We start from the raw sequence: 20,540 nt of genomic DNA, 5'->3' as shown, positions 1-20,540 counted from the left end.
TAAGTGGACACATCCTCTGGCAATGAAAAAAAAAAGAAGGAAGGAAGGACATAGAAAACTGGTGAATGGTTAGAAAACACTTTGTGTGTTTTGGGTTTTGTTAGAGACAGATTTTTGATATAGGGTGTGTGCGCTCACTGGAGAGACAGAGAGATAGAAAGTGAGAAATCACCCCTCGGGGGGGATGGCTATGCCACAATCCCTTCCCCTCCATTCTCCTTTTGGGATTTTGGGCATGCATGCAAATGTGTCTGGCATGAGTTTAAACCGCTGGATCGGGGACTTGAGCCACCGTCGACTATGTGGGAGTTCAGTGACGTAAACATTATGCCATTTGCTGGTCCTAATACTTTGCATTTTGGGGGAAGAAACAATGAGCTTGAAATTTAAACACTTGAGGGTGGTGCTGATTAGGGAGGTGGACTCCCACATGGCCAACCGCAGTGTGTGTCCCAGATATGGTGGCTTGCTTCCTCACTTTCCCTCTTTCTTTCTGTCTCTCTTTGGTCAAATTAAAAATAATAATGCTAAATAAAATTAAATAAATAATTATTTAAAAATAAAGAAATGTAAACACTTACTCTGGGTCAGACATTGTGCTGAGTACTCACCATCTTATCAAATCCTCGTAATAATCCTATGAACAGTTTTAGAAATTCCACTCCACAGATGAAGAAATCAAGGCTTGGAGGGGCTACACAGCCTGTCGCCCTGCCTTGTCAAACCCGGGAGTCAGTCAAGCCAGACTGCTGATCTCGTAACCACTAGGCTATCCATGCAATTAGCAATGGAGCTGGCAGTGTGGTCTAAAGGACAGGTCTGGGGCCAGTCAGTGGCATGGTGGTGGTTAAGGTGGCTGGGTTCCACATGGCTGACTGCATGGTTCTGGACCCAGAAGCTTGAAAACCACACTGGGTGTGTGCATACATGCCCAAAATTCCAGGAGGAGAACGGAGGGGAAGGGATTTCCATACAGCCATCCCCCCCTTGTGGGGGTGATTTCTCACTTTTCACTGTTTCTCTCCATCTAGTATGTGTGCCCTGTAGCAAAATTTAAAAGAATAAAGAGGAGGAGGAGAAGGAAAAGGAGAAGAGAAACAGGCCTTGGACAACTGCGAGATAATGGCGAGACTCCCACCTGTCTGGGCTGGTTGAGGTACCAGCCATTTTCGGAGGCTACCAGGGCCTAGATAAGTGACCTGCATGACCTGAGATTATCCCTAGGGCTCCCCATTTTGGGGTCAGCCTATGTTCCCGAGGCCAGAGCCTTGACCTCCACCATGTTCATTCTTCAGATGAAGAAAATCTTGTAGGCGATGGAGCAACACCACCACTTCTGGCAGTCTCATTTGGGAGACATCTTTTTATTAGGGCTCTGAAGTTACCGCAGTCGTCTCCGAGGTCCTGTTTATTTAATATTTAGGTTTTGTTTTGTTTTATAAGAAGAGTAACTCTTGTTCTTCAGCGTTAAGAGCTTCTCCGCCTGTTTTTTGTTTGTTTTTGGAATCTCCCTAACAGCTGTAAAAACGGAAGCCTAACCCAAGCCTGGCTTGTCCTAAGCTGCGCTGCAGATTCCGCCGCTCACCGCCTTGTAGGTACACCTGTCCGGCTCCCTCCTCCTGGCGCAGGTGCTGGGACAGGGGACAATTTCTTTTCCTTATCTCCCCTTACCATCTGACTCTTAATTGGCGCTCAGCCAACACTTTCTGAATGAATGAGCCGAGAAAAAGCCATCCGGCGCGGGCTAGAGAGGCAGGGAGAGGGAGAGAGAAGCGGGGATGTTCCCAAGATCTGAAGTTTCAGGGCAGGAGGGAAGAGAGCGGCCGGAGAGCGGCCGCGGGGCGGGCGGGGTCTGAGGACAGCAGCCGGAGGCTGGCGCTTACCCCAGGAAGGTGAGGAACCACGGGTCGGTGGCCAGGTTGGCGTCGATGGTGAAGGACAGGAAAGCGGGGCTCACCAGGTGCAGCGCCCGCTCGGTGGCGAAGTCTAGCTCCACCGCGTCCTCGGCCGGCGCTGGCTCCGCCAGGGCGCCGTGAGAGAGGGGACCCAGAGGCCCCAGGAGCAGCAGCAGCGGCGACAGCAGCGGGAGCCCCGGCTTCGGGCGCAGCAGCATCTCGGGCGCACCTGGGGCCTCACCCGGAGCCGCAGCACAGTCAGAGTCGAGAGCTCTCACTTCCTCCCGCCCGGCCACAGCGCCCTGTTCTCCTTCCCTCCACCCTCTCCGCCTCCTCCATCCCTCCCACCCGGCCCTGCATCCCTCCCACTGCTCCCACTCTCCCCGCCCAGCCTCCCGGTCACTCCCACTTCCTTGCACACTTTCCCTCGGTGGCTGTCACGTCCACTTACGAATCACCCACACCCCATAGAAAGGTGCGGAGAGGGCCAGAATCCGAGCGCCCAGAAGGCCGGGCCAGGGAGGAGCGTCCGAGGTTGGGCATCCCAGGCTGGGCTTTCTCGGGTCCTGAGCGCACCCGGGCAACTTCGGCCTCTCCCACTTCAGGCCCCATCCTGGGCTCCTCCCGCCGGGCGATTAACGCCCCCAGGTGATCGATTGTCTCCCCTCCCACCTGGCGTGTAGGTGCTCGTTCGTCACCGGAGCCTGCCCAAATCCGGTTAACCCGGTGTCCTTTGGCCAGGGAGCTGTTCCTCAGGTACCTTTCTTGTGCCTGAAAAATCGGACTTGTCATGGGTTAAACTGCACTGGAAAGACGAGCCACCAGCCTCTCTCACCAACTTTTTTTTTTTTGGAGAGATTTTCACTGTAGGGCGCGTGCACTCGCCAGACAGGCAGAGAGAGACATAAAGACAGAAAGCGAGAAATCACCCCCCAGGGGGGGATGGTCACGCCGCAATCCCTTCTCCTCCATTCTCCTCTTGGGATCTTGGGCACGCACACACACGCGCCCGGCGTGAGTTTTAAGCCACCGGGTCCGGGACACGAACCTCGGTCGACTACGTGGGAGTCCAGCGACATAGCCATTACGCTAACTGCTGGTTCCCTCTCACCAACTTTTCATGAAAACCGTCCTTAGCAGAGCCTTCAAGTGCCAGGTGCTCCAGCTTCGGAAACTCAGGACGTGAATCCACCTTGCCGAGTGCGCAGGACTGGACTGACCCTTGAATTTGGAGCTTTTGCCAGATTTCCCCTCTGCACCTATCTTTAGCTGTCGGCCAGACTTTTTTTTTTTTTTTTTTTCAGTTTTCCTCTGATGCTTAGTTGATACGTAATTATTGCAAGAAAATGGAGGTTGATAGAGTGGGGCCTCTGAACTCACATCTTACCTGAATCCCCAGCAAAACCTCCGTTTTCACCAAGATGTTGGAGTGACTATCGACATTATTTTCTCAGTACCCAAATTCGAAAGAAAAAGCATAGAACAGTGCGAGCCAAATTAACAATCATGAGTGGATCCTCTCTTGTTATCCTGGACCGATTTTTTATGAAAAGGTTCCTGAAATGATCCAGGTATTCCAAATAGACCGGGAACACCAATCCTTTCCACTCTGTTGAAGCGACTTCATTGGACATGTTGCAATAGCAAAGCTCCCAGTTAGATTCGTGTTTACACAGTTATTTCTGTTATTTAATATTTCATGTTTTCCTTTTCAATCCTCAAGTGATGTTTGCCTCTAGCGTTCTAATGTAGCACAAATCCTGTGTGAAATTATACTAGTATTTTTTGACGTTGACATTGAAATCTGAAATATACACACAAAAAGAGGTGCCTTTGCGGTGCTGTATCTCATACAACCCTGCCCTGTGCACAGTGTCTGCGTCTTACACACCAGGAACCAAGCTCTGACGCGGTAACCCATCCACGTGTCAGGACTGAGATGTGACCACAGCTACAAACCCCAAGCAGATGGCAGCCTCTCTCAGCTGAAATATAGCTTCCTCAAAGAAGCTTTCCCTGAACCCCAGGCAGCTGAAGTCCCCTGTGAGATGTTCAGCATCTGGAACTTGCTAGAACTTGGCACATTTGTTAGTATTGGGACATTATAACAAATGGCCTCATCTGCTTGATTGAAAACTGCAAAAGGAGGGCTGGCCCTGTAGAGCAGTGAGCAGTAAGGCCTGGGCATAGGGAGCCAGATCCCACATGGTCCACTAGTTTGAACCAGGTGCTGGCAGCTTAAAAACCATGCTCTCATGCTGTGTGTGTGTGTGTGTGTGTGTGTGTGTGTACGCGCACGCATGCGCATGTGCCCCAAATCCTGACAGTTTGGAAAAATGGAAAAGGGATTGTGATGTGACCAAGCCCTCCTGGGGGGATGTCTTATCTCCTCTTTCTATCTCTCTGGCTGGAACACATGCCCTTTGGCAATTAAAAAAAAAATCTCTGTAAAAGAAAAGATGGGAGTTTGTCTTATACTGTGCTAGCCACACACTTGCATTTAGTAGACTTTCAATAAGTATTTGTTGAGTAAGTGAAAGACACCAAAACCCTTTGACATTTCCAAGCACATTCTACAACCAATAAAGCAATAAATAAAAATAGATTATTTTGAAATGTGTATCTAACTTACATGGATTTATGTATTTTTGTAAAGAGAGATTTTGCTATAGGGCTCATGCCCTTGCTGGAGAGACAGAAAAGGGCAGAGAGACAGAAAGCAAGAAATAACCCCACTCCCACCCCCGGGAGAATGACCGTGCTGCTGCAATCCCTTCTCTTCCATTCTCTTCTTGGGATTTTGGGCACACACGCACACGCACACTCCGTGAATTTCAAGTCCTTGGGTTTGGAACTCGAACTGCAGTCAGCCATGTGGGAGTCCAACGACATAACCATTATACCATCTGCTGGTCCCACATCTGTCTATCATTAAGCAGTTTAAAAGTGAAGTGCACAATTAATTTTGCAACGTGGTCAGGTTCATATTCTTCAACTATACATATGGAAAAAATTTTATGTATTGGCACTAAGCTGCTGGGAGGCATAATTATCTGGCAACAGACCTGGAAGTGGAGAAGCAGCAGACTGGGCTCTCTTTCTACCTTTGTCCCAGCCTTGCCATGCTCCACTCTGCTATTATTGAAGGGCAAAAGTCACATGAATTTCTTTGGAAGTTGTGGCTGATCTGAAAAGTGCTCATTGCAAGTTTTCTAAATAGTGACTCCTCGTGACATCCTGAGATGTAGGCCAGTACGAGCTACACGCCAGTTACTAATACAGGAACCGGGAAAACAGAAATGAGGAAGCAAAGAGAAGCTTGCACACATGACGATTGGATGGCTGAGATCTCACCAGTTTCTGGCATCTGACTTCGAGTTGCTTTGATTCACTATGCTGGATCAGAGGACTGTGTGGACACTTAGGAGGAAGGATTACATATAGAGAGCATTAATAGAAATTGTCTTTGCAGGGACACTTTACAAAAATACCTCTTACTATTTTATGACAAGTTACAGTTATATATATCCTAGCTAGGTCTCCTTTTCATGCATTCTAGTTTTGCCGCTTGGTAAGATCTTAGGCCAGTTTTTCACCCTCTCAACCTCTGAGAGCCTCTTTCCTCAGAGGTTGTATTATGGGCATAATAATCCATATGTCATAGTCTTTTTTAAAAATTGACTTAACTAGCTCCATAGGCAATATAAAGTATGTCCGACAGATGAGAGGAATTTTTCATTGTAATTATTACCCCATATAATCTTCATAATAACCTTGTAAATAAGTTTAGCCCCAGTATTCTGATTCCATGTCCAGTTGTTTTTTTCATTGTGTGACCCAGATTTAGTGAGTCACAAATTATGTCATGAGAATGATTTAGAAATAAAAACCTTCAAGGGACCAGCAGATGGCATAATGGTTATGTTGCTGGACTCCCACGTAGTCGACTGCAGCTCAGCTCCTTGACCTGGTGGCTTAAAACTCACGCTGGGTGCATGTGCATGCATGCTCAAGATCCTGAGGAGAATGGAGGAGAAAGGATTGAGGAATGGCACTCCCCCAGTGGTGATTTCATGCTTTCTGTCTCTCTGGTGAGCGCACATGCCCTATAGCAAAAAATCTCTCTAAATAAATAGATTAATATAAACAAATAAATACCTTCAAATGGGCCAGCAGGTGGCATGGAGGTTAAGGCCACTGGAGCCCACATGGCCAATTGTGTGGTTTGAATCCTAGACCCGATGGCTCAAAAAACATGCTGGGAGTGTATGCCCAAAATTCCAAGAGGAGAATGTAGAAGGGATTGTGACTTGCCCATCTCCCTGGGGGTGATTTCTCTCTTTCTTCCCTCTCTCGCTCTCTGTTTCCCTCCAGTGAGTACACCCTATAGTAGAAACTAAAGAAAAAAAATAGTAGAAACTAAAGAAAACAAAAACAAAAACAAAAAATTCCACCTTTAAATAAGCTAGGGCACTTTATATGAATCATTTAATAATTATAATGTGGTATTGTGTCCAGGTGGTCTTTGGGTTGATTTTCAATAGCAGTGTTGGGTTTGTAAAGTTCAACAAGGTTTACTTGGTCAACAGCTACCACCACTTGTAAGGGAATAGGCTGTTCTCAGGGTTTTTCAGAAAATAATAATCTTTTACTCATCTATCTAGTAAATTAAGATTTTCCTTATAGAAATATGGGTCTCATTAACTTTATTTGCCAACTTTTAGGCATTTGTGGTTATCAACAGGCAGTGTAAAGTTACCTGCTGAGTAATTTTGATTTATTGACTTATGACTTACTAAAGTTAGGTTGTAATTACTTGCTAATCAAACTATGCTTTTTGGGATCCAGCCCCGTAGCCTACTGATTAAAGGGAGCCAGATCCCATACAGTCAACTGTGATTCAAATTCTGGTACTGACACCTTGAAAAACACACCCAACTTCCCTTTCACTTTCTGTCTCTGTTACTCTCTTTCTACAGGGAGTGCGTGCACGCAAAAAAGTTTTTAAAAAATAAATGCTGGAACCAGCAGATGGCATAATGGCTATGTCACTGGACTTCCATGTAGTTGACTGCGGTTCGAGTCCTGGACCCAGTGGCTTAAACTCACGCCGGGTGCGCATGTGTGCGGGCCCAAGATCCCGAGAGGAGAATGGAGGAGAAGGGATTGTGGTGTGGCCATCCCCCTGGGGGTGATTTCTCGCTTTCTGTCTCTCTGTCTTTCTCTGTCTTTCTGGCGAGTGCACACACTCTTTAGCAAAAACCTCTCTAAAATAAATAAATAAATAAATAGATAAATAAATGAATGTTGAAAAAATTATACTCTTTGTTGTAGATATTGAAACTAAAAATCTTTATCAAATGCAAAAAGGAAGGAAGGTAATATCTAGTGAGTGCAGGCTGTTCTTAGGGTAGTTTCATACATTCATTTATTCACCTATTCATTAAATTTTTATTGAGTGCTTACTATACTAAGCCCTGAGCTAGACCAGAAATAATTAGCATTAATTAGTATGTGTCTTTCCATATTTTTTTCCTATGGATAGACACAAACACAGAAAGACACAAATTTATTTTAATTAAGCATAGGATCACATCATACCCAATCAGAATAAAGAGGTTATATTTCCATTCTAATAAGTACGTCTTCACGCACCATTCAATGGCTGCAGAGTGTTCCACAATTTGGACTGTGATAGAGTAAAAACTTGGCCCTAGTTCTCAAAGTTTTTGGTTTCAGAAGCTCTTTAAACTATGAAAAAATGAGTGGTTAGGAGCCAGCAAACGGCGTAGTGGTTATGTCACTGGACTTCTACATAGTTAACCGAGGTTCAAGTCCCAGACCCAATGACTTAAAAATCATACCAGGCACGTGTGCACGTGTGTGCTCAAGACCCCAGGAGGAGAATGAAGGAGATGAGACTGTGGTGTGGCCATCTTCCCTGGTGATTTCTCACTTTCCTTCTCACTGACTCTGTCTCTCTCGCTCTTCCACAAGAACACCCACCATAAGCAAAAACCTCTTAAAAAAAAAAAAGATTGGTTATCTCCAGGAATTTTTTATGTGCATGTGGGTTATATATCTGCAAATATTTGATGTACTAGAAATTAAAACTCAAAGGTTTTAAAAATGTTTCTTTGTTAATGCATTAAAAATAACTGGTAAACATATTTCATTCTAATATAAATAACATAGTCTTACAAAAATATATTTTCTAAAGCATGAAAATCAGTGAGAAAGGTAGCATTGTTTTATGTTTCTGCAAATCTATTAAATGTCTGATTTCGTAGCAGACAGCTGGATTCTCACATGAAGATCAGCAGTCGATCTGTTGTTATGGGGTTGTGCATTTCTCAGCCTCTAGAGAATGGTACTGTGCTCTCAGGAGAGAACGGGGTGAAAGGAACGAATAACGTCTTCGTGTTTTTACAAAAAGAGTTCGACCTAGTAGACCTCCTGCAGACTTTTCCTGTGGGGAGCTGTGGCCTGTGTTTTGAGAATTATTATTTCAGAGATGGTATTCTCCTCCCCCCCCAAGTCTTTTCTTTTAAACAAGGAGCCAGCCAGGCTCATTGCCTCAGGAGATTGGAGTGACAAGGCAGAGAGAGAGAGAGACAGACAGAGAGACTTTTCATTTCCAAGAGACTAAACTTAAACCCATTAAGGAGATGATGTGAGATGTGTGAGTGAACATTACCCGGAGCAGTCCTCAGTCTGTACAACCTTGTATACAGCTCACTGTGCATGGAAATACAAAGAATCCGTAGAGTGATCCGGGGCTCCAGGGGGCATCTAGGCACACCTGGTGAAAAATGTGTTTCATTTGGCATGTTATGTAATTGTGATGAGAAACAAATACAGAGCGTGTGTCTGCTAAATATTTTATTTGTACACAGCCTTCACATACTGTCTCTCCCATTTTCTTTTTTTTTTAAAGAATTATTTTTAATTTAACTTTATTTATTATTATTATCATTGTTATTTTCCAGTTTGATCAGAGAGAGACACACACAGAGAGAGAGAGAGAGGAAGTGAGAAAGCAAGTCACCAGGTCCGAGACTTGAACCGTGGTTGGCCACGTGGGAGTCCAGCGCCCCTAACCACCATGCCACTTGCCAGCCCCTCTCCCATTTTCTTTTCTTTCTTTCTTTTTAAGGAATTACTTTATTTTAATTTTATTTATTGTTATTTAATTTTTTTTTTTTCTGCAGGGCATGCATGCTCACCAGAGAGAGAGAGAGAGGGAGAGAGAGAGAGAGAGAGAAAGCTGTCAGGTCTGGGACTGGAACTGCCATGTGGGAGTCCAGCACCCCAACCACCACTTCATCTGCCGGCTCCCATTTAAAAAAAAAAAAAAAAAAAAAAAAAAAAACTTTTTCTTTATTCGTGATGGAAAGTGTGCATGTACATATGAAAACAAGAAACAGAGACATAAGCACCCTCCAAGGGATGCGGTCACACTGGGATTGCCTCCCTTCAGTCCTCCAGCTCCTCGGAATCTGGGCACTGCCTGTGGCCAGTGCATTCTGGGCAGACTGGGTGGGGATTCAAACTGCGGGTGCCATGTGGGAGCTAGTTTCTTTTGAGGAGTCCGTGACCACTGCCCCATGGAGCCTGCACTCTTTCATTTCCTTAATAAAAGGTTTGCGCCACAATCAGTGAACATGACTTTTTAATATCAGCGTGTTTGGGAGAAGAAGACTGAGTCTGCCATGAGAGCTGAGATATAGTGATTTCAGCAATAAGGCAATGGAGATGTTCTGCTGAGAATTTACCCTGGTAGAGCCCCTAGAAAAAAATGCACCACCAAAGAGTTTTCAGAGCACATCCTCCAGTGTGCCTCTGATCACTCAGATTGATCTTCTAGAAATTAGAAAGAAATGCATAACCCACCAGATGTCTAGAAATCACTACAGGGACACAGGAAATATGCGAAACCAAGAAAATACCTTATCCCCAGGGAAAAGAATAACTCCTCTTCATCCACAGACAGTACAATGCAACTCATGGAAATATCTGATAAAGAATTTAGAATATTCATAGTGACAGAGCTAACAGAGATGGAAGAGAAGAGAGACAATGAACACTAGAATAAAAAAGCCGATGAGTTCCAGGAGGTGAGGAAGTTCTTGCGAGAACTGAAAGAGGAAATACACACCATAAAAAAGAATCAAATGGAACTATTGGAGATGAAGGCTATAACACAGGAAGTCAAAACCTCCTTTGAAAGTACTAAAAAACAAACTAGATCATACAGAACATCAAAGTAGAAGACAGGATCACTGGACTAGTAAAATCCACCATGAAGACTGAGAAAATAGCCCCCCAATATGAGAATAATATACAATACTAGATACCATCAAATGTCCAAACATCCGGATAATTGGTATCCCAGAAGGTGAAGAGACTAATAAGGGCATTAACAATTTATTCCATGAAATCCTAGAAGAAAACTTCCCAAACCTAGAGAGGCATTCAATACGTGGCCTGTTGTGTCTGACTTCTTTAACTTAGCACAATGTTTTCAAGGTTCATCCATGTCGTAGCATGAATCAATATGTTATGCCTTTTTATGACTGAATAATATGCTTTTATATGGAAATACTAATTGTATTTGTTCATTGATAGACATCTGTATTGTTTCTACTTTTTTGGTTATTATGTATAATGCTCTATATTTAACATTTTGAGAAACTAACAAACTGTTTTCTACAGTGACTGTGCCATATTATATTCCCAGCAACAACATAGGAGGGTTCCAGTGTCTCCTCATCCTCACCAACACTTGCTACTGTCTGTCCTTTTGATTATAGCCTGTGTAGGAGAGAAATAACTTCCTTCCTCTTAGAGTTTGTGACTGGTCCCAATACTTAACCTGATATAAGCCAGGTTAAAAGGAGAAAGGCATAACAGTACATGTGATATTTTTATGCGTACATGGGAGTATATTAGGCCCCAAAGTTTATATAAGTCTTTTACACAAAGAATGATAAAATTGCAGGGATATGACGAGACAAAGGGGCTTGGCCTATAGGCAGTAAGTTGTGGGGCAGTGACAAGGAAATAAATGGGGAAAGTAATGGAAAATAAATGTTATTTTATCTTATTTTATTTTATTGGCAGAAGGAGTACGTGTTCACTAAAGAGAGAGAAAGCACCTCCTAATGGAGTGTGAGCATACCATAATCCCTTTTCCTCCATTTCTCCATCCTGTCAGGATTTGGGCATACATGCACTTGCACCCAGCATATTTTTCATGCTGTTGGGGCTGGGATTCAAACCATGGTCAGCCATGTGAGGTCTGGATCCGTAACCACAATGCTATGGGGCTGAACCAATACGGGTTTTTTTGTAGGGGTTTTTTGGACAAGTCACTTTGGACATTGACTCCCAATCTCTGGTGAAAAGAATATTCTTCTTTTCCTGGTACGCAAAATCTTTTATGACCTGTGTTTAGGCAGCAAGGGGAGGTCAGAGAACCGTTCCTCTATCTGTTGTTTCTCAAGTTCTTTCAGTTAAGAATAATTAATATCCCAAAGCAACATATTTGGTGCAGCTGTTCTAAACTTCTTACCATCCTAGGAGATGTGAAATGATATCTCATTGTGATTTTGATTTGCATTTCCTTAATGATAAATGATGCTGGCTTTTTTTTCATGTCCTTACTAGCTATTTGAACATCTTCTTAGGACTGATGTCTATTCAAAGCCTTTGCTCATTATCTTTTTTTTTTTTTAATAAATGTCAATATAAACTGCAGGGATTAGTATACTCTTGCTCTTAAAGATGTCAACATTCATATTATTAACTAGACTTCAACATTTATTTATGGTTCTTCTTGCTGGGTAAAATTTAGACACAGTGAAATACACAAATCTTAAGTTTAACATTGATGAGTTTTGACAAATGCATAAACCCAAACCTCTATCACTCCAGAAAGTTCCTTAAAGCCTTTTCAGAATAAATCTCTTTCCTTATTCCCAGAGGCAATCACTGTTCTGACTTGATCCATCATAAAGTAATTTAGCCTGCTCTAGAACTTAAAAAAAGAGAAAGAATCACATTATTATCCTTTTGCACAAACCTCTTTTTATTCAATATCATGTTTTACAATTAATTCAGGTTCTTATGTGTATTGGAGACCATTATTCCTTTTTCTTTTTAATTTTTGCCACAGGGCATGTGTGTTCATGAAGAAAGTGACAGAGACGGGGAAAGTGAAAAAGCACATCCTAGGAGGGATGGCCATTCCTCCACTGTCCTCTTGGGCTTTGGGGTACACATGCACTTGTGCCATGCCATGAGCTGGCCCCAAGTTCATGATTTCTTTCTCTTTTTTTCCTAAGTTGTTTTCACTGGATGAGTATACCGTAGGTGGTTTATCCATTTTTCTACTGATGAACATTTGAAATTGTTGTCAATTTTGTGCTATTATAAAACTATTATAAGAACATTTTTATCTGGGATGCTTTTATAGACTTATTTTTTCATTTCTCTAGAATAAATAGTCAGGAGCGAAACTCCTGGATCATTGGGATGGTCTGAAATGGCCACAGTCTTTTCCAAAGCAGTTGTATTATTTCAAACTCTTGTGAACAAAGTATGAGAGTTCTGGTTGCTCTACTAAACCAACGTCTAGTGTTGTCAGTTTTAAAATTTTAGCCATTCTGGTAGATATAACATCCGATCTCATTGTGGTTATAGTTTTTGTGTCTCTGATGACTTAGCAATTTTTTCATGTACTTATTTGTAATTTGAATAGATTCTTGTAAAAAAAAAAAAAAAAAGACCTGGTCAAAGTTTTGCTAATCAGGTAGCCATTTTTTCTATTTTATTTTATTTTGTAATTTCTTATTTACATTTAATTATTGTACAACTTTGTGGGGCACAACATGAATTTTCAAAGCATGCATGCAGTGTACAACAATCAAATCAAAGATATTACTGCATTTATTGTTTTCAGCAAAGAGCACCACATTTGAGATAGTTATATAAGAGTGGCATTATCTGCTTTTTTCCAATCAGTTGTGGTATGTCAATTCCACAACCCATTTGCCCTGTCTGCTTGCACTCCCGTGTCTATCAAACATTTTTTTTCCCCTGATCCCTTCCTATTGAGGCATGACCATTCCTCAAGAGGGTGGGAAGGCACTATCTCACTTCCCCTCTCCCTCTGTCTCTGTCTCTTTGGTGAGCACACATGCCCTCCAGTAAGTTTAAAATAATAATAATAAAGGAAAAAAGCAACAATTGGAAGGAAAATCAAGTATGTTACATATACAGAGTTGAAAATATTTAAGGGAATTTGCTCAGTTAAATTAAACAGTCTTCTTTAAAGTGAGTGTTGAAATGCTCTAGATTTAGGAAGAGAATTACATGTTCTTTTTTTGTTTTTTTGTTTGTTTTGTTTTTAGAGGTTTTGTCTTAGGGTTTGTGCCCTCGTGCGGGTGGGAAGGGACCTTGGGGGGGATAGACAGACAGTAGGAGGTAAAGTGAAAAATCACCACCAGGGGGGATGGCCACACCACAATCCCTTCTCCACCATTCACTTCCCTCAATCTCAGACACGCACACACACACATGCCTGGCATGATTTTTAAGCTACCAGGGCTGGTACTCAAACTGCGGTCAGCCTTGTGGGAGTCCCAGTGATGTAACCATTACACCATCTGCTGGTCCCCAAGAATAACATGTTCTTAAAACTGTGTGTGATTCACCTCTTACACACTTAAATAATTAGGTTTCAAATAATTTAAATGCTGATTTTCTCTTCATTCATGATAGAACACATGTGCACACACATGAGAGAGAGAGAGAGAGAGAGAGAGAGAGAGAGAGGAGCACCCCTTCACAGGCACAGGGTCTAGTCACGCTGCAATCTCCTCCCTCCAGTCCTCGAGACCAGTGGATCTTGGGCTCTCTTGTGTGTGCCTGACTGGTTTCAGGCTGAGCAGGACAGGGATTTGAACTAGGGGAACCCCATGTTGGATCCAACTCCTTTTGAGCATTACACTACTGCTATGCCATGGAGTTGGTCCTTGAAGGCTAATTTTAAGTAGGAAAAATTTCTGTGCACAAAAACCACCTATCAAAACATAGTTAAAAAGAATTTTGCACTGATAATATATGAACTTTTAAAAATTTGTGATAAAATGACATTAAAGCACAAATGTATTATTTTTCTCTTTCTTTTTTTTTTTTTTTTGACATAGGTGCATGCACTCATTGGAGAGACAGAGATAGTGGGAAAATGAGGGGAACAAAACTCCTTATGGGGGGTGAGGCCATACTGCAATCCCTTCTCCTCCAGTCTCATCTAGCGATGTTTGGCATGAACGTGTATGAGCGTAGCAGTGCCTGATTTTCAAGTTGCTTGGTCTGGAACTCAAACCGCGGCTGGCCACGTGGGATCCAGTGCCTTCACCATCATGCCACCTGCTGGCTTCAAAGCTCCAGTTTATTTTGGTTAAAAAAAAAATCCTTACATAATTTTTTCATAATGCACATTTTTTTGTGAACTTCTTGAAGACCCTCTCAAGTGTGCCACCAAGGAGGAGGCCTGTATTAGGCCAGCAGGGAGGAGGACAGGCTATGGAAAGCAGGGCAGCTAGGAACTGAGTGAGAATAAGAGCTGCCTCTCTTGCTCAAACTTTGCATTTGTCATTTAAAAAACCCTCAGTCCCAAACTCACTCAGAAATTACCTGTGAATTCACAGGGCGCATGCCCTAGATATTGACATCCCAATGTCAAAGACTTGCCTCAGCCACTAGCCCTTACAATCTCTCTGGAAAACACACTTTAAAGCTTACATCAGGACCTGACCTCTCAAATATGGCTTCCACTTTGGCCCAGGCTATGCCTTTGCATTATTTATCTGGCTATTATTCCACCCAGATTCTCTTTCGTACTCCCTGGGTGCAAATTAGAGCTTTTGGAAGCATCCTCAAATTTTTCAGTCACTAGGGTCCTATTTACCCTAACTTAACAGAATAATAATTCGTTAAATGGTGCCCTAGTGGCTTGAATTAATGAATGCCTCTTTCAGTCACCTAATTTACACCCTGAGCACGATTTAACCACTAAGCAACATCTAAAATTCTATTTTTATTTATCTCATTAATTAACTTTTTAGTTACTTTAATAACTATTCTCAGGGTAGCATAGCACATTGCTTGGATAAAGGAAACACTAACATCACTGAACACATGTGGGTGATTTGGGGTTGCTTTGTGAGAATATACTGTCATATACAAAGAGTATCATTTTATGATACTCGGTCTTGATATTTCTACATGCAGTGGCTTAGTGATTAGGCTAATTTCACATTAAAGTTACAAGGTCTTGGGTTCCTGTGATACTGTCACCCACATACTAAGAGGTGTTTGTCTATTCTTCATGCCTCCAAGAACTGCTCCTCTCACCTGTTCCATAGGGTGATGCCGTGCAGTACATTTGTAGGATATGAGGGCTACTGTTTCCTGGTTACTGTTGACAGACAAAAAAATGGGGATCTAATTTAAGCTTGACCACTTCTTCCTGGGAAACTGAGACTTGGAGACCAGGGAGAGTGCAAGTGCCAGACCCTGTGAACAGGTTCTGAGGCTGAGTTGAGGGGCAGCCAACCCAACCACCCATCTGTAGAGGCAGAGGAGTCTGCCTGCAGAGGAGCGAATAAAGCAAACCTGCCCAGCAAAGTGAAGGAAATAAGGGCCCAGATGCATGGGAGAAACACAGAGCAGCTGGTTCTATAGCTTTCTTGGTTCTGGTTCCATCCCTTTATGAACCTTAGTGTTAAGTTCTGTCCTCGGAATCTATGAAGTACCCCCATGTTTTATAATAAAGCCCCATTTCATCCTAGTTACTTTGCTTGGGTTTCTCTTACTTATAAGCCAAAGAACTTTGACTAAGAAGTGTAGGCCATTTACTAAATATTAGTTGCTGAATTTGAAACTTTTCTTTTTAAAAAAAATGGTTAACTTATTTACGAGAAAAATAATGTAACCTTAAATGAAAGAAAGATTGTGGTCCACACAGTTTCATTAGGTTGCACTGTGTTAGAGTTTCCATTTTCAGCTTAATGAAAATAAACTGCATGATAAGCTCCACTTAAAATATCAAACTGTGGGGACCAGCAGGTGGTGTAACAGTTACATCACTAGATTCCCATATAGTTGACCTCAGTTCGAGTCCTGGACCTGGTGGCTTAAAATTCAATGCTGGGTACATGTGCGTGCATGCCCAACATTCCAAGAGGAGAATGGAGAAGGGATTGTGGTGTGGCCATTACCCCAGGGTGTTATTTCTCACTTTCTGTCTCCCTTTGTGTCTCTCTGGGAGTGAACATGCCCTATAGCAAAAGTCTTTAAAAAAAAAAAAATCAAACTGTGCATGCATTGAAATAGTCACATTACAACTTCCTTTATTTCCTCAGAAACTGTTACTTTCCAGTGCTGATTTGTAAAGTCTTTCTTCTTCTTTGGCATTACCAAAGTTGTACACTCACCAGAGAGACACAAAGAGAGAGGAAGAAAAAGTACTTTCCAATGGGGCATGGTCACACTGCAATTCTTTCTCCTCAATTTTGCCATGTGGGATTTTGGGCACACATGCACACACATCAGCATGTTTTTCAAGCTTCTGGGGTCAGGATTTGAACTGCAATTGGCTCCCTTATCCACAAGACTCTGGGGCTGACTGAAAACTTGTGAATTCTACAGTATAACATACCCTGCTCAACAGCTCAGTTCAGATCTTTTAAGAGACATTTAATGAGCATATACTAGATTGTGCCAATATTGGGAATAAACGAAGAACTGAGGACCAACAGGTGGCATGGTGGTTAAGGTGCTGGATACTCTCACATGGCTGGCCACAGTTTGAGTCTTCGACCTTTGTGGCTTGCTTTCTCACTTTCTCTCTCTCTTTCTCTCTCTCTCTCTGTGGTCAAATTAAAATAAATGCATGAATAAAAAAAACAATTTTTTTACAAAATGAAGAATGTTCTTTGGCTTCCTGAGGAAGTGCCCAACACATAAAAAGACAATGCCACAGACTGAATACTTGAGTCCTCTTTCAAATTCATATGCTGAAGTTTAATGCCCAAGGAGATGGTATTAGGAGGTGAGACCTTTGGGAGTGACTAGGTAATGGGGGTAGTGCCCTCATGAATGGAATTAGGGCCTTATAAAAGAGGTCTCTCACCCTTTCTTCCATGTGTGATTCCATGCTGCCTGTGAACAAGGAAGTGAGCCCTTAACGGACAGTGAATCTGGTAGCACTGTGGACTCCGTAGCCTCCAGAAGTGTGAGAAATAAATGTCCATGGTTTACAAACCACCTAGGCTATGGCACTTGGTTCTAGCAGTCTGATGGACTAAGACAGTCAGTAAATCAAATATAAGTTTCCCCCCATTTCTCTGCTCTATGGCTCTATGGGGAAGTGAGTGTGATCACAGGGTCAGCCCCTGTCTAGACAGGGTGTTTTCCTTGAATCCTGAGCTAACAGAAAAATCACTGAATAGAAAGGAGTTCTAGGCTCCACCCTGGGCGTTGCTGACGCTAACATACCTCTGTGATTCATACACAGTCACTTCTTACTTAAAGAACTACCTGTTTAACTGCCTGCGAAAGCCTTTTCCTAAACTAATTTTTCCACTTATTTTCCCAATTGAAACTGTGGCAAAGGGAAAGTAAGAAAGAAGTTCACATGGGCAGATCACTAAGGATTCAATGATAGGAAGTAGATTCCACATGTCTTATATCCCTTATGTCTTAAGAAGAAATGAAAAATTTTAAAGATAATTAGACATTTATAGAACTGCTGAAGGGTAAGGAGGGGCTCTAGGTTGGGCCTCTGGAATAAGTCTCGTGAACATATGGCAGAAGTGGCCTCCCAGGGAATCTGAGGCTGACACAGGACATGTTGGCTTCAAGGACACACCTCCATAATCTTTGGTCCAGGACCAGCTGTCTCTAGACACCATGAGCTAATGATAGACACTAGAACCTTGTGGTAGAAAACACCAAAGGGAGGCCAGCAGGTGGCATAGTGGTTAAGACACTGGGCTCCCATGTAGCCAACTGCAGTTTGAGTCTGGCAGCTTGAAACTCACATCAGGTCTGTGTGTGTACATGCCCAAAATCTTGAGAGGAGAACAGAGGAGAGCAGACTGTGGTGCGGTCATCCCCCTAGGTGTCAATTTCTCAGTTTCTGTCTTTCTCTGTCTCTCTACTGAGTTCACATGTCCTAAAACAAACAAACAAAAATAATAATAAAAACAAAAACATACCAAACAAACAAACAAACAAAAAACCCCCAAAGGATCCAAGCCAGCATTTGCCAGAGGAATATAGCATAACTAGAAAGATAGCCTCTGCCTCACTTCCACCTTCAAAATAACAGCATTGATGACTATAATAAAACTAACCTGGAACCAGCAGATGGCGTAATGGTTACATCACTGGACTCCCACATGGCCAACTGTGATTTGAGTCCTAGACCTGGTGGCTTGAAACTCATGCCAGCACGTATGCATGTGTACCTGAAATTCCAAGAGGAGAATGGAGGAGAAGGGACTGTGGCGTGGCCAGCCTCTCAGGAGGTGTTGGGTGTGTGTGATTTTTTGCTTTCTGCCTCTCTCTGTCTCTGGTGAATGCACATGCCCTACAGCATAAAAACAAAACAAAACAAAACTAACATATTGGTAGTAACCATGTACTAGGTGAAGCAATTTATTATTAAAATATTTTTTGAATTGCTGGAGGGCATATGTACTCATCAGAGAGAGACAGAAAGACAGGCAAAGGAAGAAAAGTACCTCCCAAAGGAACATTGTCACATTTCAATCCCTTTTTCTTCACTTCTCCATCCTGTTGGGATTTCTGGCACCTCTGACACATGCCATGACTGGTGTGTTTCTCACGTTGTCAGGACCAGGACTCAAATGGCAATTGGCCATGTGGGATCCCGCTCCCTTATCCTCTAGCTACAGAGACAGCCCAGGTTAAGTGATTTACAGGCTGAATTCTATTCCTACAACTAGGTCATTTAGCAAATTAGTCGGTAAGTGAGGAGCTTAAAGATGGATGTCTTGTGGTGTGTCGCAGTGCCACAGGGTATGTAATCTTCAATAGATTTCATGTAGGCCCCGCAGGATGGCTCCCGCAAAGAAGAGTGGCGAGAAGAAGAAGGGCCGTTCTGCCATCAACAAGGTGGTGACCCTGGAATACACCATCAACATTCACAAGCGCATCCATGGCGTGGGCTTCAAGAAACGTGCCCCTCGGGCACTCAAAGAAATCCGGAAATTTGCCATGAAAGAGATGCGGACTCCAGATGTGTGCATTGATACCAGGCTCAACAAAGCTGTCTGGGCCAAAGGAATAAGGAATGTCCCATATCGAATCCGTGTGCGGTTGTCCAGAAAATGAAATGAGGATGAAGATTCACCCAACAAGCTCTACACTCTGGTGACCTATGTACCTGTTACCACATTCAAAAATCTACAAACAGTAAATGGGGATGAGAACTAACTGCTGATTTTCAAATAAAGTTATAAAAAAAAAAAAAGATTTCATGTGACAGTGCACCAGAATAACGTGATTCTCTACACAAAAAGTATACATTAGATAATCATCACAAAGTGACAGGATATACCACAACATAATGTAAATCTGGTGTGACCATTTTTATTTATTCCAAATACTACTAAGGGAGCATAATAAGGAACAAATTTACAATCTTGCATGATTGCATAGGCTTCACGTAGCAGGTACTAACTGACTGCAGGAATGAGACAAAGAAAGAGAAAGGGGTTCCCTGTGCTGAGAAATGGTCGTAAGTCCCAGTGGCCATTAAACAGGTAGTTCTTTAAGTGAGGAGTAACTGTATACGATTAGCTCACTTAGTTCTCATGAAAACCCTATGAGGTAGATGCCCATTTTACAGACAAGGAAACAGAATGCAGAGATTAAGCATCTTCACGACAAAGGTAGTGATTAGGAGTAGAGTCATGCATGTATCTCATTGGTGTCATCTACTTCATGTCTAGAGCCCAGCTGCAAGAAAGGCTGGGAATGAAACTCACATGGGAGCCTGTGTGTGCGTGCCCCAAATCCTGAGAGGAGATTGGATTGCAATGTGACCAACCTCCTTTAGGGGGTGATTTCTTGCTTTCTATCTCTCTAGTGAGCTCATGCACCCTATAGCAAAAAGTTCTCTATGAAGAAAAAGAAAGGCTGGATGCGATAACTATTGGAGAGACTTAGACTAATTAAGTTCACTGACAGATCATTTGGGGAGGGGGGAGGCACGGAGGGCAATCGGGGATGACAGGGACAATGTGGGAGGAGGATGGGTCATAACAGAGGGAGGGGGATGGGGAATATAGGATGGTAAAACAAAAGGCAAGGTATGCAGGTCACAAGAATTGGGAAATTATTTGCTGAAAACATATATGTTGACATACTTGATTGAGCCAATGCACAGTATATCTTGGATGGAAAAGTCATTTGTGTGTTGCGATGGGAAAAAAAAATTATAATCAAAAATAAACTATAAAAAAAAAAGAAGAGAGAAGAGGATAGAGAAAGATAGCAAGTGAACAATAGAGAGGATGTTAGTGAGAAATAGATATGGTTTATTAT

General features: G+C 42.7%; 1 protein-coding gene and 1 pseudogene across 2 annotated transcripts in view; one reads left to right on the top strand and one right to left on the bottom strand.

Moving 5' to 3' along the window:
- HPSE (heparanase) overlaps nucleotides 1–2,214 on the bottom strand; it is a 34,891-nt gene extending 32,677 nt beyond the window's left edge. The window contains exon 1 of one of the 2 annotated variants that reach the window (XM_027773027.1): nucleotides 1,884–2,214. In XM_027773027.1, coding sequence (XP_027628828.1) covers nucleotides 1,884–2,113 — 230 coding nt within the window. In that variant the 5' untranslated portion in view covers nucleotides 2,114–2,214. The remainder of the gene's footprint in view (nucleotides 1–1,883) is intronic. The other variant, XM_006151396.3, reaches the window with a different exon arrangement.
- Nucleotides 2,215–19,049: 16,835 nt separating this feature from the next.
- On the top strand, nucleotides 19,050–19,427 carry LOC106735165 (60S ribosomal protein L31 pseudogene; annotated as a pseudogene).
- Nucleotides 19,428–20,540: the final 1,113 nt, after the last annotated feature.

This window comes from Tupaia chinensis, unplaced genomic scaffold, assembly GCF_000334495.1.
Source record: "Tupaia chinensis unplaced genomic scaffold, TupChi_1.0 Scaffold000318_1, whole genome shotgun sequence".
NCBI lineage: Eukaryota > Metazoa > Chordata > Mammalia > Scandentia > Tupaiidae > Tupaia > Tupaia belangeri.
This window is presented reverse-complemented; position numbering and strand designations above follow the sequence as displayed.